Source organism: Psammomys obesus, unplaced genomic scaffold (genome assembly GCF_907164565.1).
Source record: "Psammomys obesus unplaced genomic scaffold, mPsaObe1.curated_primary_1811, whole genome shotgun sequence".
Lineage (NCBI taxonomy): Eukaryota > Metazoa > Chordata > Mammalia > Rodentia > Muridae > Psammomys > Psammomys obesus.
This window is the reverse complement of record NW_026590511.1, coordinates 1,037,676-1,052,877: the sequence shown is the minus strand read 5'-3', so window position 1 is coordinate 1,052,877 and position 15,202 is coordinate 1,037,676. Positions and strand designations below refer to the sequence as shown.

Below are 15,202 nucleotides of genomic sequence, written 5' to 3'. Positions count from 1 at the left end.
AGGGTCTGCTGCGTCCCTCCTGCACTGTCCCCGAGGGTGGGGTCCTTCCCCAGGCCTGCATCAGCTGCTGACCCCAGATCCTGTTCTTAGCTCCTTGCCCCTGGCCGGGTGGGTAGGGCCTCCTGGCAGGTGCCATGAGCCCTGCTGCTCTGTCTCTCGCCAGTGGCTGGGGGCTGGGAGACCCAGTACATGTGCTGCTCAGCTGCGGTCGGCTCTGTGGGCTGTCAGGTCGCCAAGGTAAGTCCTGCTGTGTGCCACCCTGCTTCTGGCTTCTGACTCGGTCACTGTGCTGGCTGCACTGGGGTTGAGCTCTATGCTCAGGCCTGGCATGTGGCTCCAGCCGCCCCACAGGCACCTGGTCCCAAGCCTAGCCAGGGCATGGGCGTTCCCCAGCGTCATGTGTGACCTGGGCTGGCCTTGCTCCTGACCTCCCTGTCCCCCAGCAACACGTGCAGGATGGCCGGAAGGAGAACCTGGAGGGCTTTGTGCGCACCTTCCAGAAGGAGCTGCCAGAAGATGCCCATGCGGGGGTCTTCGCCCTTGACTGTGAGATGGTGAGTCTGGGGTCTCGGGAATCTGGGTGCTGTGTGAGGCTGGGTACGACAAGGCAGGGTGAGGAAGTGAAGCTGGATTGGGACCAGCAGGTGAGTGAGTGGCTGCCTGAGACCCAGGGCTGTCACCACCGTGTCAGGTTGTTGTCTGTGCTCAGGCTCTCATCCTGAGTGATGGCCTCCGCCTGCTTGGGAAGGTTTTCTAGTTCCTAGCCGGCACCTCCCTCCGCCTTCGGTGGCTCCCCTGCTGTCCCTGACAGGGTCTGTGCAGCAGCTGTGGCCTGCCACACGGGTGTGGGCTTGGGAGGCTGGCTGCATCTGGTGCCCATCTCACGCCCTCAGTCCTACACCACGTATGGCCTGGAGCTGACCCGAGTCACAGTCGTGGACACAGACATGCAGGTCGTGTATGACACCTTTGTCAAGCCTGACAATGAAGTTGTCGACTACAACACCAGGTGTGTCCCGGCCTACCGCGGGGCCCAGGCCTCACTCCTGCCCTGCCCTGCCCAACGCCCCTCTCGAATCCGGCCCTCTGCAGGTTCTCAGGGGTGACAGAGGCCGACCTTGTGGACACGAGCATCACGCTGCGGGATGTGCAGGCCGTCTTGCTGAGCATGTTCAGCGCTGACACCATCCTCATTGGGCACAGCCTAGAGAGTGACCTGCTGGCCCTCAAGGTAGCTGTGCCTGCTGGGGCTGAGGGTGGGCAGCCCTGCCCGCCGGCTCTCCACCACCTACTTGCCTCCTTGTAGGTCATCCACAGCACAGTGGTGGACACATCTGTGCTGTTCCCACACCGCCTGGGCCTGCCCTATAAGCGCTCCCTGCGCAACCTCATGGCCGACTACCTCAGACAGATCATCCAAGACAATGGTGAGGAGCCGGAGCCCAGGGCTGTGGTTGGGAGGTCCAGGAAGCCAGGGCCATGCTGACCATGTCTGCCCTGTAGTGGATGGGCACAGCTCCAGTGAGGACGCCAGCGCCTGTATGCACCTTGTCATCTGGAAGATCCGAGAAGACGCCAAGACCAAGCGATGACTCCCTACCCTCCACCACCGTTACCATGACGCCCCCCCTCCTTTCAACCCTGGCTGCCCTCGGCCCCGACGCCCCCAGTGCCCTCAGCCCCGATGCCCTAGGCCTCTTTTCAAACTCTGTAATAAAACATGACAGCTGACCCTGCGCCTCCCAAGCTCGGGCTACAGGTCTGGAGCAGCCCAGAGCCGGGGCTAAGATCAACCCTGAGACTAGCCCCGCCCCTATCCTATGTGTCACCACCATTCCTCCCCAGTCCTGTTCCCCGGAGCCTGCTGCTGCCCAGAGCAGAGCTGGCCTGGCCCTTGTGCCCCAGTCAGTTCCCCAGCCCACTGCTCCAGGCAGCGGGCCCTACCTTCTGCCCCTTTGTACATAACGCAGGCAACAGGACAGACCCTCATGGTTTGAGACAGGGCTTGTCTTTTTTTACTTTATACTGTTATTTTTATTAATTTTTAATTTAAACCTGCTGACCTGCACACCTCCTCAGCTGAGGAATCCAGCCCTGGTGCCACTGGGGTCCAGGGGCTGAACCCCACATGGGCAGTCCCATGGGTCTGGATATCTGCCCTGCCTTGTGGGGTGTCTTCCAGAACTCACCCCAGTCTACCAGGACTCCCCAGCCTCAGAGCCAGCCCCCAGGCCTGGCCTTTAAGGGCCTCCGGGCTGTCATCCTGCCTCCCTCTGTGGGTAAGGACAGAATAAATGTTTGTATGAACTTTAGATTTTATAGTGTGTGGTGCTTTGGGGGCCAGGCAGGACTCCAACACACCCCCATGTGGCTGGCCCCTGTCTCAGTGACCGGGGTCAAGAAAAATGATTCCCTTGCCCCAAAACCAACTCTATCCAAGGGGCCCTGGGACCATGCCACCCTGCTCTGGGAGTCTTGTTAGAGCCCAGAGCTCTGGGTAGACTGTGCTCGCCAGCCCTCCTTGAGGGTCACAATGCTGCTGTGTCCCTGTGCAAGCTGGTGGCATGCCTTCATTCCTTTCTGCCTGTGATGAGTGAGCCCAGCTACTCAGACAAGGTCCAGGGTGGAGAGAGCCCCTGCCACTTGGTGTCCTGAGAAACAGCCTGGCCTTCAAGGCCACTCTGTCCCCATGCCCGGAAAGAACTTGCAGCATTCATGTTCAGTGTGACCTCGGCTTGATTGGCTGCCCCTTGGTAGTTATCTGTAGGGCAGAGAGGAGGCCCGGAGCCGTTGGGTCCAGACTTGGCTACCTGGAATTAGACCCGTGCTGGATAACCTGGGCACGAGGGTCAGGACTCTGTGGGAGCCGAGTCCAAATGCTCCTTCATGCCTCCCGAAAGGGCCTCGGCCCATGGCCAGAGCACCTTCCAGGGGCCATCCGCATGGTGGGCAGGGAGGCGCAGTTCCCAGGGGAACTGCCTTTGCTAAGCTGGGCATCCACCCTTACGGGTTCTCTTGACCAATGTGTCCCCTCTTCTACCTTCTGTAAACAGATTTTTAATAAATAAACACTCAGTTATTCACAAAAGCCCAAATCTGTCTTGGGCGCTTTGGTGTGTGTGTGTGTGTGTGTGTGTGTGTGTGTCTTCCTGTGCCTCGTCCAGAACATGTCAAGGTCCTCTGGAGAGTTGCTTCAGGGCAGAAGATCAGCCAACAAGGATCTTTCTGTTAGCTAAGCCTGCCGTGGCTCTGCAACTGAGAACCTCAGGGCCTTTATATGCTTGCATCCTTGGGGGAACCTCCACACTGATTACCCCCATCTCCTGTATAAGTCAGGGTAGGGGGTCTCCGATAAAAGGGAGATAAAAGGGATGTGAGAAAGATTTGATCAGATGTTCACTGGGTTAATGCTGAGTGAGCGAATTGAGTACTGATTTCTTTGGCAGGGATCAAGCTGAAGTGCTCAAAGCTTCCAAGTTTCAGGAGCCTTCCAGAAGTTGCCACTCTGATCACGGAACTGGGTCCTGAGTGCCCTCCTTATCCCAGTCATCATCATTCATTCATTTTACAGGCACTCAATGTAACACTGGGAGATGAGAGGTGGACACACAGCCAGGAAGGGCGGGGTTAGGGGGAGGGACCTTGGGGCTGGGTGTGGTGAGGTGAAGGGGGCCTATGGGATCCCTGCTCAGGGCACCTCCTCTCCAGTGTCTTCAGGGAGCACCCTGGTCAGGCCCAGGACCCCTGGCTAACGCACATAGTAGGCTCACTGTGTGCAGATGCTAAAAGTGGCCACCAGCGCCTCGTGTGCTCCCTTTCCCAGAAGGCACCTGGGCAGAGAGATGAGTACACAAGCAAAGTTTCTGGCTCAGACATGATCACTGGTGTGCAGTTAACTTGCGCAACCTTCCCATCCAAGTCCCACAGAGCTTCAGCAATGTCCAGTCTGCAAGGCGGTCTGCGGCCGCCTGCTTGAAAGAGCCTCCTCCTAAGTGCAGGAGAAGTAGTTCAGTGATAGTGCTGGCCTGAGACCCTGGGTTCCTTACCAGCTCTACGTAAACTGGGCATGGTGGCCATGCCTGTCATTCCAGCGCTCAGGTGGAGGCTGTCCTCTGCTGCATGGCAAGCGTAAGGCCAGCCTGAGCGTCTCATCTCCTGCCGAATGAAGCCCAGACCAATGACCCACCTCCGCCGGGTCTCTCCCCGCTCTTGTAGCTCTCCATCCTTTCGCACCCTGCCCCCTGGATCGTGATTTTACTCTTTCCCAATTCTAACCTCGTCCCCAGAGGCTCCAGGCCTCTGTCTAGTCCCTGGCCTGATCTCTCAGGAAGGCTCCTCTGTCCCTACCTGTGCCCAAATCCCCTTCCTTTCCCCGCCCTGCTACCCCGTCTAGGATTCATGCCTCCGCCCACAAGGCGTTATCTCCAGCCCCGAAACGGGACACTACCCAGGAGGCGTGGGTTTTACCACCAAGCAGGCCGGCTAGCCAGGAAGCCCAGCCTCCGCCCATGATTCCTGGCACAATCCGTTCTTGCACCACCCACAAGCGTGGCCCCTAACACAGGTTGGCCACGCCCACAACAACCAAAGCCACCCCGCCGAGCGCGGAAGACATGGCCCCGCCCACAAGACCTGACCCCACCCACATGCCGTGACTCCGCCCGCAACACCCGGCTTGCGCCCTCACCTCCTCCGCCACTCAGGCAGGTCCCACCTTCTCCAGGCCCCGCCCCTGCTGCCCGGTTCCACCCCTCTCCCTCAGGCCGCTCGCCGAGAGGCTCCTCCAGGCCCCGCCCCCTGCCAATGCCCCGCCCCCGAGCCCGCGCTGCCCGTTTCTGGCCGGTTGGCACCAGGCTAACATCGGTGGCCCTGGACGCCGCTGGCGGCCCGCCCTAGGCAGCCCGGCCCCACCAAGCCGGGCCCTCCCAGGTGAGCACCTGCGCTCACGAGCTGTGCATCCTGGGCACAGGTGTGACCTCTCGGGGCCCCGGTGGTCTCTCGGGCCTGGGGTGTCAGCACTGGGGCAGGAGATGGTGCCCCTTTGAGGTTCCTAAAACCGGACACTGAGTTGGAGGTTACCGTCGTGGCCGCCTGGGGATAATGCTAACGGGGGTGTCTGGTGACTGGGCAGTATTCCTGCCCTAGATCAACTTTAAAGAGAGTCGGGCTACAGAAGTGGTTCTCAACCTGTGGGTCGCGGCCTCTGTGGGGTCAAACCAGCCTTCCACAGGGGCCGCCTAAGACCATCTGAAAACACAGACGTTGACATTACGGATGCTAACAGGAGTGAAATTATAGTTGTGAGGCAGCAAGGGAAATGATTTTCTGGCTGGGGTCCTCGGACCAGGAGGGACCGTAGGCATCAAAGGGCGGCAGCATTAGGAAGGTTGAGAACCCCTGGCGCTAGAGCGTCCCCTAGAATCTCAGCTCCCTCAGAGAGTCTCTTCCGCCCCACCCCTCCCACACGCTCCTCCAGCCTCAGTTTTCCTCAGCTGATAATCAGGTAAAAGGGCCCCAGTCTCCCAGGACCCAGAGCTGGTGCTGAGCCAGGAGGAGGCCTCAGCAAGATGCCCCAGGGGCAGGACATGACTCAGCCGCCAGCAGCCCCAGCCCCTGGGGAGGTGTGGAGCTCAGCAGACAGTCAGGCAGTTAAAGCACTAGAAGTGAGGTGACCAGAGACGAGATGGGGGACACCCCAGCTACTCAGGAAGCCCCCAGGAGGCGCAGGATCTCAACGGGCCGGTCTGGGAAGTACCGAATGAGATCTGAAGGGTGAGGAAGACACCCATCAGGGAAGGGAGAGGGCTGTGGATGGGGGCGGGCGGGCTTGTGGGCAAGCTGGGGGTTGGAGTGCTCGGGCAGGGGGTGAAGAGCCTTGGGGGGATGCTCGCTGATTAGATAAGCTTTGTATAGCTTTGCAGTGAGGTGCAGGGCCCCCAGGACAAAGCCAGGCTCACGGTCCCAGACCCAGCCAGGTGTGGGAGCACACACCTCTGTCATCCATTCTAGCTGCTCCAGGAGGCAGGAGACTCATGAGTTCAAGGCCAGCATGGTCTGCAAAGCTTCACCCTGTCTCAAAAAAGAAAAAAAAAAAAATGAAAGGATTATCAGGGTGACAGACATCATCACACTTAGCAGTCCCAAAGGCCAGACTTGTTTTTGTTTGTTTTTTTTTTTTTAATTTTTATTTTTTTGACACAGGGTCTTACTATGTTGACCAACCGGGCCTTGAACTCTCAGAGATCCACCTGCTTCAGAGTCCCGAGTACTGGGATTAGAGGCGTGTGTCAGCACACAGGCCAGACCTATTTTAAGTCTTCATGGTCATATACACAGGCTGTGAGATGCCACAATACACCCCCATTAGCCCCGTGGGGTCAGCCTGCAGACACAGACTGAGCACGGGGGGGGGGGGGGGTCCTGCAGGAGCAGGTGGGACAGGAAGGGCGCAGAGGAGACTGGAGGGTCCAGGGGCAGCTTCCTCGCCATGGCTGGAGGCCACAGCATCTCAGAGGTGTGGTCCCTCATCCCGGGTGACCAGCTCATGAGTTCGGGATGTCATGCTCGATCCTGAAAACCCAGAGAGGAGGGTTGAGATGGCTATGAAAAGGTGACAGATAGGTGGATAGACGGACAGACAGAGATATCCTCTAAGCTACACCCAGCCTTTGTTTTTATTGCAAGGCAGCGTCTGGCTGCACGGCCCAGATTAGGCTGGAACTAGAAGCCGAGCTCCTACTTGAGCCTCCTAGGCACTGGGCTTACCTGTCTGGCTTGTGAGGCCGTATTTTAGAGCGCAGACCTCAAGGTCTTTGAGGGCAGTGACAGGCGCTACCCGGAAAGACTGTGGGACAGGGCGGTTGTGACTTAGGGCTCTTGCTTCCCAACCCACAGCCCCACCAACATGGAAGATGACCACCTTGAGGGGGATGTAGAAGATAAAGACACAGGTGCGGTCCCGAGCCACCGATGGGGGGGGTGAAGAGGGAGGAGAAGTGGGGTGACAAAGGGGAACCCCCCAGCCCGCGCCACAGGCCAAAACGGGGCTGTGTCCCCAGTCTGCCCTCTAATCAGGTGATGGAGAAGTTCCCGGGGCTCTGTTCCCTGAGTGAGGGGGTTTAGCGTCCCCCTCACTGCGCCTCCACCGGCCGCCCAGTGCAGGGACCGGTTGGCCAGCTGCACTCTTGTCCAGTCGTGATGTTTTCCAAATTGCTGGCTTGAGACGGGCACCCGCGGTACCTGGGGCCCCCGGGGGCCTATTAGCCCTCAAGTTCCAGGGCGACGCGCTGGCGCTGGCGGCTGTTGTTGGCTGAGCCCCAGCAGCTCCGGCCGCCCGCTTTCCCCTCCGCAGAGTTCACCTGGGAGGTGAAGGCCAACGACAGCGCCTACCACAAGCAGTGCAAAAAGAAGGGCTTCCTGTGCTGGAGGCAGAAGAAGTACAAGGTGAGCCTGCGGGCTGCCCCTGCACGGCGGCGCGCCGGGAGGCCTGGCCCCGCCCTGGGGCTCTCGGAGTTATTCTTTGAGAGGAGATCCCACCGGGTAACCTGGCACTTTAACTCCGGATCCTTCTGCCTCAGCTTCCCTAGGATGAGCGGTCTGCGTCGCAGGGCCCAATTTCTTTATTTTTGCAGAAATAGGAATGTAATCAAAGGCTTCCTGAATCCTGGGGGTGGGGTGGGGGTGGGGTGGAGCTTCACTCTCTGGACACTCCCCCAACCCCTCGGGGGCGGATTCAAGGTTGGGGCGGCAACCCCTAGCCACGCCCCCGGCACACATTTTACCGTTTACTCTGCAGCGTGACCTTGAGTTCCCTCCGTCGCCCAGGCCCTTGCTCGCGATGGTGGTGGGGGCAAGCCGGGGGCGACGCAGACACAATCACTTGCTGTGTCTTCACTCCATGACTTCCCGAGGTTCTATGAAGCAGAACCTCAGTGAAGGCTGGCTTGGAGGCCTTGCAGTTCTCATATCATCATTGCTGGCCAGAGAGGCCTTGCAGGCCTTCGGCATTGGCGTGGTGTGTGCTCTGTTGACGGTGCCGAGGTGTTAGGGGGGGTCAAGGCTGGGACCCCGGGCAGCCAGGTGCAGTGGGCAGGGCTGGCTCGGGAGCTCCCGCGCCCTTGCAGCACCGCGCGCCGACTCCTGACGGCTCTCGTTCTAGAGCAACGCCATCCACACAGCCAAATACAACTTCTTCTCCTTCCTGCCTCTGAACCTGTACGAGCAGTTCAGTCGGGTGTCCAACCTCTACTTCCTTTTCATCATCATCCTGCAGGTGGGCAGGGCCAGTGGGTGGGCGGGGCATGTGTGGGCGGGGCCTCGGGCACAACAGCCCCCTTGGGTTTGGGGTCTTCTCCTGAGCACCCTGGCAGCCTTTCACTGAATCCTCCTGTGCTCAGGTGTGTGATGGATTGCCTAAAGTCCCTCTCTCCTCCCTCGCATGCTAGCGCCCCAGTCCCTGGCATGCAGGAGGGGCTTCATAAACGCCCAAAGCCAAAGGTGGGTTAGTGAGAGGGGGTTTATATTATTAAGCAAACGGTGCCCTGGGGCCTTGTGTTGGGCAGGCACTCAGCAAATGCTACCTTAAGCCCTTGCATTCAGCAAGTGCTCACTAAATGCTGGCTGCAGGAGCAGGAAGGAGCAGCGCTGTAGGGCTTTATGGGATTCTCCGGGTTCGGAGCTAGCACCCTCCACGGGGCTAGATCCTGGCACCTGGCTGATGCCTGGCTTTGGGTTGTGCCCCAGGCCGGGGTGCCTCCGGTTTCAGTGTCTCAGGAGCACCCAGCACCTCACTCATCAAGCTACAAAACCTGTATTGAGCCCCTTCTGTGTGCAGGGGAATCAGCCAGCCATACCCCCCACTTGTGTCTGCAGTGGCAGTCTGCAAGGGGTCTGGAAAGGTGGTGGCCTGGAGGTGACACAGACAGGGCTCAGATCTGAGAGAGGAGGAGCCTGCTTTCCTAATGTGGGGATAGGACAGAAGGGAAGGCTGCTGTGGTCTGATAGGATCTCAGGAGGGGGACGGCGGAAGCTGTGATCTCCTGTCTCCACAGAGCATCCCTGAGATCTCCACGCTGCCCTGGTTCACGCTCTTTGCACCCCTGATCTGCCTGCTCACTATCCGGGCTACCCGTGACCTGGTGGATGATATCGTGAGTGCGGCTAGGACGGTGCTGGCCGGGTGTGGGAGCCGGGGCTGTCCGCAGACCACCCACAGAGCAGAGTGAGCCCAGGGGGCCTCGGGTGGCCATGCTGGCCTCCTCGCTCACCTGGGAGTCACTTCGGCAGCCTCCCTCCGCTCTGTCCGCCTCTCTGTCCTGGGGAGCCACTCTGAAAGTGGGGAAACAGCGCAGCTGGGCAGGGTGGGGATGGGGGACAGGACCCCCTCCCTGATCTTCATTCTGTTGGTTCAGGGTCGACACAGGAGTGATAAGGTCATCAACAACAGGCCCTGCCAGATCCTGAGGGGGAAGAGGTGAGGCCTGAGGTCAGGGTGGGCGTGATGGACAATGGGGCAAAGAGAGTAACCCTTGAGGGAGGCTACCGGGCGGCGAGCACCCTCCACACTGGCCTAGTTTGGTTTCTGTGGTCAGTAGCATAACCAAAAGCAGCTTGAGGAGGAAAGGGTTTATTTCAGATTACAATTTACTGTCTAAGACAGGAAAGTTGGGGCAGGAACTCAAGGCAGGAGCTGATGGGGAAGAACACAGCTCACCGGCTTGTTCCCTGAGGCCCACTTCTCTGGCTTACACAACCGGGACCACCTTGCCTAGAAGCGACCCCGCCCACCGGGGGTGGTCCCTTCCGCGTCAATCAGGCTTGCCTAGGCCAGTCTGGTGGAGTCTTCTCAGCTGACATTCTTCCTCCCAGACGACACTTGTGGCAAACTGACACACACTAAGCCCATTCCCAGTTGAGTCTGACTGGGACCCGAGCGAGCCTGCGTTTATTGGGAACCTGCTGTCTACCTCGCTGCGGGCTGGCTCTGGGATGCAGGCCTGACAGCTGGCTTGGTGGGAGCCCCTTGAGGAAAGGCTGAGAAGGACATGGATAGGGGGTTCTGGAGACATGGAACCTATGGTGGGGCAGGGGCCTAGGGAGGTCAAGGGAGGCTTCCTGGAGGCAGCAGCTGCTGAGCTGAGCCTTGCTGGAAGCTCAGCAGGAGCAGGGGCCCCGGGTGGCGCCTGGCCGGTTGCAGGCCGGGTGTGTAGGGAGTGAAAGCCACGAAGCCACACCCCCTCCTTCCAGTTTCCTGTGGAAGAAATGGAAGAATCTGTATGTGGGCGATGTGGTGCGTCTCAGAAAAGACAACATAGTCCCGGTGAGTCCCCCTCTACCGAGGAGCACCCCAGGGGAGGCTCCCTCAGCAATCCTGACTCCTCCCTGCCCCACCACAGGCCGACATGCTTCTGCTGGCCAGCACAGAGCCCAGTAGCCTGTGCTACGTGGAGACTGCAGACATTGATGGGTAAGGAGCCATAGCTTCCCTGGGGGCTGAGGCAGCAGAACCCTTCCTCCCCTGTGGCCAAAGAGAGGGCCAGACAGTCCAGCCTTCAGAGCAACAGTGTGTCTGTACCCAGGCCGAAAGGCCTCGACCCAGCCTTGACCCTTTGGCACGTGTGCTAAGGCCCTCTCCCTCTCTGGGCCTCATCCTTCTGCTGACACAGTAGGTGCTCAGCTAAAGCGGTCAAGGGCCTGGAGGAAGTATGGCTTCTCACCTCAGGGTGTTGTCCACGCCTGCGTTCTTAAGAGTTTTCACCACCCCTTGTCCCCAGGGAGACCAACCTGAAGTTCAGACAGGCTCTGACAGTCACGCACCTCGAACTCACTAGCCCGAAAAAGATGGCTTCCTTCCATGGTAAGGGAGCGAGCGGAGGTGGCTCTGGGTGCCTCTGCGCCTCTTTTTGCTGGGTCAGGTGGAGGGTGGGCGGAGTCCCGCACAGGCCAGGGCAGTCCTGTGCCTGTGGTGTCGGAGTATCTTCCACCATGTCACGCGTGGAAAGCGGCCCATGCCCCACCCCCTGCACCCCTGCAGTTCTTCGTCCGCCACAGGGAGTCCCACCTGGCGCTGCCCTCACAGTTCGCTGCAGCCGGCAAGCACATGCAGCTGTTTTGCTGTCTTATCGCGAAGGCGATTTACTCTCAGCGCCACAGAAACAGATGCATTCAACAGATGCATTCATTCTTCCTAACACCGGCCCAGGCCCACTGGCCCTTGCACCCAGGCTGGCTTCTCTAATCTCCTTAGAGCCTACAGGAATTCTGGCACTCAGGAGGCTGGGGAGATGGCTCAGTTAGTTTAGGACCACTTGCTGCTCTCACAGACTGACCTGCTTTGCTTCCCAGTGGCTCACAACAGCCTATAATTCTGGCTCCAAGTGCTCCAGGGCCTCTGGGCCCCACAGGCCCCGTTAGACATGCACACAGATGTGTAACCTTAACGCTCTTAAAAAACCAACAAAATGAAGAAAAGATAAATCTGAGGACGCTTGGCTCTGGCAGAGGGTAGCCTCACCCATGATCTTCTGCTGTCCTGAGAGCCCAGGGCCGACAGGTCACAGGTGACCCGTGGGGGCGGGGCAGGCTTGGAGAACAGGCAGGGACACTGACTTCAGCATTTTCCCTGGAACCCAGACATCCCAGGATGCTTGGCATGGACAGTCTCTCAGGGTCCTGACTTGTTGGCCACGGAACATTTCAGCAAGGGGCAGCCCTGTCCTTTAAAGGAAGAGGCCAACGAATAGAGAGGTTGCCCTCACACACATGCTACCCTGGAACTTTCCCCTGCCCGCCTGACATGCTAACTGAGCATGTGCTAGGCCAGGCCCTGGGGTCGCTGCCTGGTGCATGATTGTGAGAGGCACAGAGGAACACTGGGGAACCTGAGGTATTAGGCACACAGGGTCCTTCTCTCAAGGGAAGAAGTGCAATACCCCGGCTCTCCGCCCGACATGACATGCCCACCAGCTGGCACCTCTGCCATGTGGCCAGAGACCAGCCTGGGTCCTGCACAGCACTGTCATTTTGTATCAATCAGTCTATAGACCTGATCTTTTTGGGCTTCCCAAGGAGTTTGAATGTAGGCCTGCCTTGTTCTTCAGGGAGATTTCTGTATGCTTTGCTGTACACATGAGATCGAGGTAGTCACCACCAGAATGCGCTTTCACCAAATTATGCCATGCTTAAATATGGCGTCAGACTCCACAAGTTTGAACCAACACTGGCCACTGAGTTGTGAAGAGCAGAGCTACCTTCCTGCCTCCTGCAGATTATCTCTGTGCAGGCCTATGAGGGTCCCAGGGGTGTCTGTGGAGGGGAGCTCACAGACACTGATGTCATTGAAGGCATGAACAGTCCAGCCACACCCATCCAAGATTAAAGCCCAAAGGAGGAGGAGGGGTGGGAGGAAGGGAGGAAGGAGGGGGTTGGCTTGCAGGAAGAGTGTATGCAAAAGCTCCGAGGCCGTGACTGGTGGACTTTGGAGCATTTTGGAGGAGGCTGAGAAATGCTGGGTGCCTCGAGAGAAATGTTGAGGTGGCCAGGTGGTCTGAGTCAGACGGCAATAGGACTGTGTCAGCGAGCTGTGGGGCTGGGACCTGGCTGCGGCCGTGATATGCCGCTGCTCACTGGGTCCCCATAGGTGTGGTGACCTGTGAGGAACCCAACAGCCGGATGCATCACTTCGTGGGGAGCCTGGAGTGGAACAGCAGGAGGTACCCGCTGGGCATCGGGAACCTCCTCCTGCGAGGCTGCAGGATCCGAAACACGGACACCTGCTATGGCTTGGTCATCTATGCTGGTACAGTGCACGGGCGTGTGGATTGGGGGGTGGAGGGAGAACACTGCAGCGGGTGAGGGCCCCAGGGCCTGCCGTGATTGCTGATGTGATGCGGGCCCTCCATGCCGTCAAATGGTTATCGCTGAGAAAATGGAATGTTGTTGTGTAGGGTAGGAAGGGTGGATGGCTGGATGGACAGATGGATGGAAGGTACATGGATGGGTGGGTGGATGGATGGATGGATGGATGGATGGGTTGATGGATTTGTGGATGGATGGATGGATGGATGGATGGATGGATGGATGGATTGATGGATGGATGGGTGGATGGATGAATGGATGGGTTGATAGATTTGTGGATGAATGGATGGATGGATGGATGGATGGATGGGTTGATGGATGGGTGGGTGGATGGATGGATGGGTGGATGGATTGATGGATGGGTTGATGGATGGGTTGATGGATGGGTGGATTAGTTGATGGATGGGTGGATGGATGGATGAATGGATGGGTGGATTGGTTGATGGATGGGTGGATGGATAGATGGGTTGATGGATGGGTGGATGGATGGGTGGATGGGTGGATGGATGGATGGGTTGATGGATGGATGGATGGATGGATGGGTGAGTGGATGGGTAGGTGGATGGATGAATGGATGGACAGGTATATGATGGGTTTAAATCTTGAAGGTTTAGATACAAAGATCATGAAGAATTGTGGCAAGATTCACCTGAAGAGGACCAAGCTGGACCTGCTGATAAACAAATTCATTATCCTGGTAAGGACCAAGAGCACCTGTAGGGCCTCAGAGGAGCGGAGTGACGATTCCACGCCTCTGGAGATGCCCTGGATTTCCCATTGTCTCCTCATCCAATTCTGTTCCTCCGGCTTGTTTTTGTTGCTATGTAGCCCAGGCTAACCTTGACCTCCCATCTTCCTGTGGGTGCACAGCACTGAGGCGACAGGCCTACCCTGAGATTCTTCTGTTAGTGTTTTGGGAGCCTGACAAGGAGAGTCAGGACACAGAGGCCAGGATTAGAGGCTAAGAGCCCCAAAGCCGGCCTAGGACCCTGAGAGAGCCCTCTTCCCTCTTGCCCTCCCTTAGCCCAGGCATCCCCTCGATGGATCCCCATGTCTTCTGGGGTCCTCCTGCCTCTACTCTTCTCCATCCAACTCACAGATCTTCATGTCCCTGGTGCTCACGTCCTTGTTGCTAACAATGGGCTTCACCTTCATAATGAAAGAACTCAAAGACAAACATTTTTACCTGTCGGTACTGTTCACGCGCTCGGAGGCCACAGAGTCATTCTTCATTTTCTGGGGCTTCCTCATTTTGCTCAGTGTCATTGTGCCTATGTCCATGTTCATCATGTGAGTTCATCAGGGGAGGAGGGTTAGGGTCCCCTTCCCCACGGGGCGTGGCAGCTGCAGCCAAGCTGACCTGAGTGTGCACTTGGCCGCTTGCAGCGCTGAGTTCATCTACTTAGGGAATAGCTTCTTCATCAACTGGGACCTCAGCATGTACTACGAGCCCCGGGACATGCCGGCCAAGGCCCGCAGCACCAGCCTCAATGACCAGCTGGGCCAGGTGCAGTACATCTTCTCAGACAAGACCGGGACACTGACACAGAACATCATGACCTTCAAAAAGTGCTGTATCAATGGCTGCATCTACGGTGACGCCTCCACCCCCCTGCCCCTGCCTCATCCATCCCCCACCCCTGCCCCATCCCTGCCCCCACAACTTCTTGTGAGGTTACCCTTGGGATCAACACCTGGACTAAGAAACAGACCAGGGTCCATGTGGGCCCAAGCTTGATGGTATCAGGTGTCTCCTGGAAGCCTGAACTTGGGGCGGGGACCAGGGGACCCTTAAGTGTGGCTTCCTGGGGAAAGCCAAATCCTGAAGCAGGTTCTTTCCCCGGATTCAGATGATGAGCGTGCGACACTCCTAAAGGTAAGCCCTGTGGACCCTGTCTGGCTGGAACAGTGTGGGTGGGCCTGGGTGGGGTTGCTGGCAGATCACCTGATCCAGCTCCCTGCCTCCTCCAGCAGAATCCGTACTCCTGGAACTTGTTTGCTGATGGCAAATTCCAGTTCTACAATAAGGACCTGGAATTCGCCGTCCGAGGCCAGCTGGACAGAGTGGTACAGGAGTTCTGGCGTCTGCTGGCCATCTGCCACACCGTCATGGTACAGGAGAAAGACAGTGAGTGGGCGCCCTTTGTCGCCTCCTGCCATCAGGGGCCCACCAGCCCAGCCTCTTGGGCTTGGACTCAAAGCACCAGAGCCTGAAGGATGTTCGCCCCATTGCCCAAGCCCTGTTGGTTCCCAGGTCCTCCCAGTGCCTTAGAGCTGGAGTTAGACCCTGCCCTGAGATTCCCCCCACCAAGGGGCAAGGTGCTGGGAGGAGGTGGCTTGCCCCCCC

General features: G+C 58.3%; 2 protein-coding genes across 2 annotated transcripts in view; both read left to right on the top strand.

Annotated features, from left to right (window-relative positions):
• Rexo1 (RNA exonuclease 1 homolog) overlaps positions 1–2,307 on the top strand; it is a 20,238-nt gene extending 17,931 nt beyond the window's left edge. Inside the window, exons 11-16 of the mRNA XM_055607735.1 lie at positions 164–237; positions 444–554; positions 894–1,009; positions 1,093–1,231; positions 1,307–1,427; positions 1,504–2,307. Of these exons, the coding sequence (XP_055463710.1) occupies positions 164–237; positions 444–554; positions 894–1,009; positions 1,093–1,231; positions 1,307–1,427; positions 1,504–1,592 (650 nt within the window). The 3' untranslated portion in view covers positions 1,593–2,307. The remainder of the gene's footprint in view (positions 1–163; positions 238–443; positions 555–893; positions 1,010–1,092; positions 1,232–1,306; positions 1,428–1,503) is intronic.
• A 2,306-nt stretch (positions 2,308–4,613) lies between these two features.
• Atp8b3 (ATPase phospholipid transporting 8B3) overlaps positions 4,614–15,202 on the top strand; it is a 16,934-nt gene continuing 6,345 nt past the window's right edge. The window contains exons 1-17 of the mRNA XM_055607658.1: positions 4,614–4,651; positions 4,763–4,969; positions 6,895–6,950; positions 7,075–7,108; positions 7,278–7,443; positions 8,159–8,272; positions 9,051–9,149; positions 9,411–9,472; positions 10,246–10,318; positions 10,395–10,465; positions 10,773–10,855; positions 12,638–12,796; positions 13,464–13,552; positions 13,955–14,145; positions 14,242–14,450; positions 14,706–14,731; positions 14,827–14,983. Coding sequence (XP_055463633.1) covers positions 4,614–4,651; positions 4,763–4,969; positions 6,895–6,950; positions 7,075–7,108; positions 7,278–7,443; positions 8,159–8,272; positions 9,051–9,149; positions 9,411–9,472; positions 10,246–10,318; positions 10,395–10,465; positions 10,773–10,855; positions 12,638–12,796; positions 13,464–13,552; positions 13,955–14,145; positions 14,242–14,450; positions 14,706–14,731; positions 14,827–14,983 — 1,834 coding nt within the window. The remainder of the gene's footprint in view (positions 4,652–4,762; positions 4,970–6,894; positions 6,951–7,074; positions 7,109–7,277; positions 7,444–8,158; positions 8,273–9,050; positions 9,150–9,410; positions 9,473–10,245; positions 10,319–10,394; positions 10,466–10,772; positions 10,856–12,637; positions 12,797–13,463; positions 13,553–13,954; positions 14,146–14,241; positions 14,451–14,705; positions 14,732–14,826; positions 14,984–15,202) is intronic.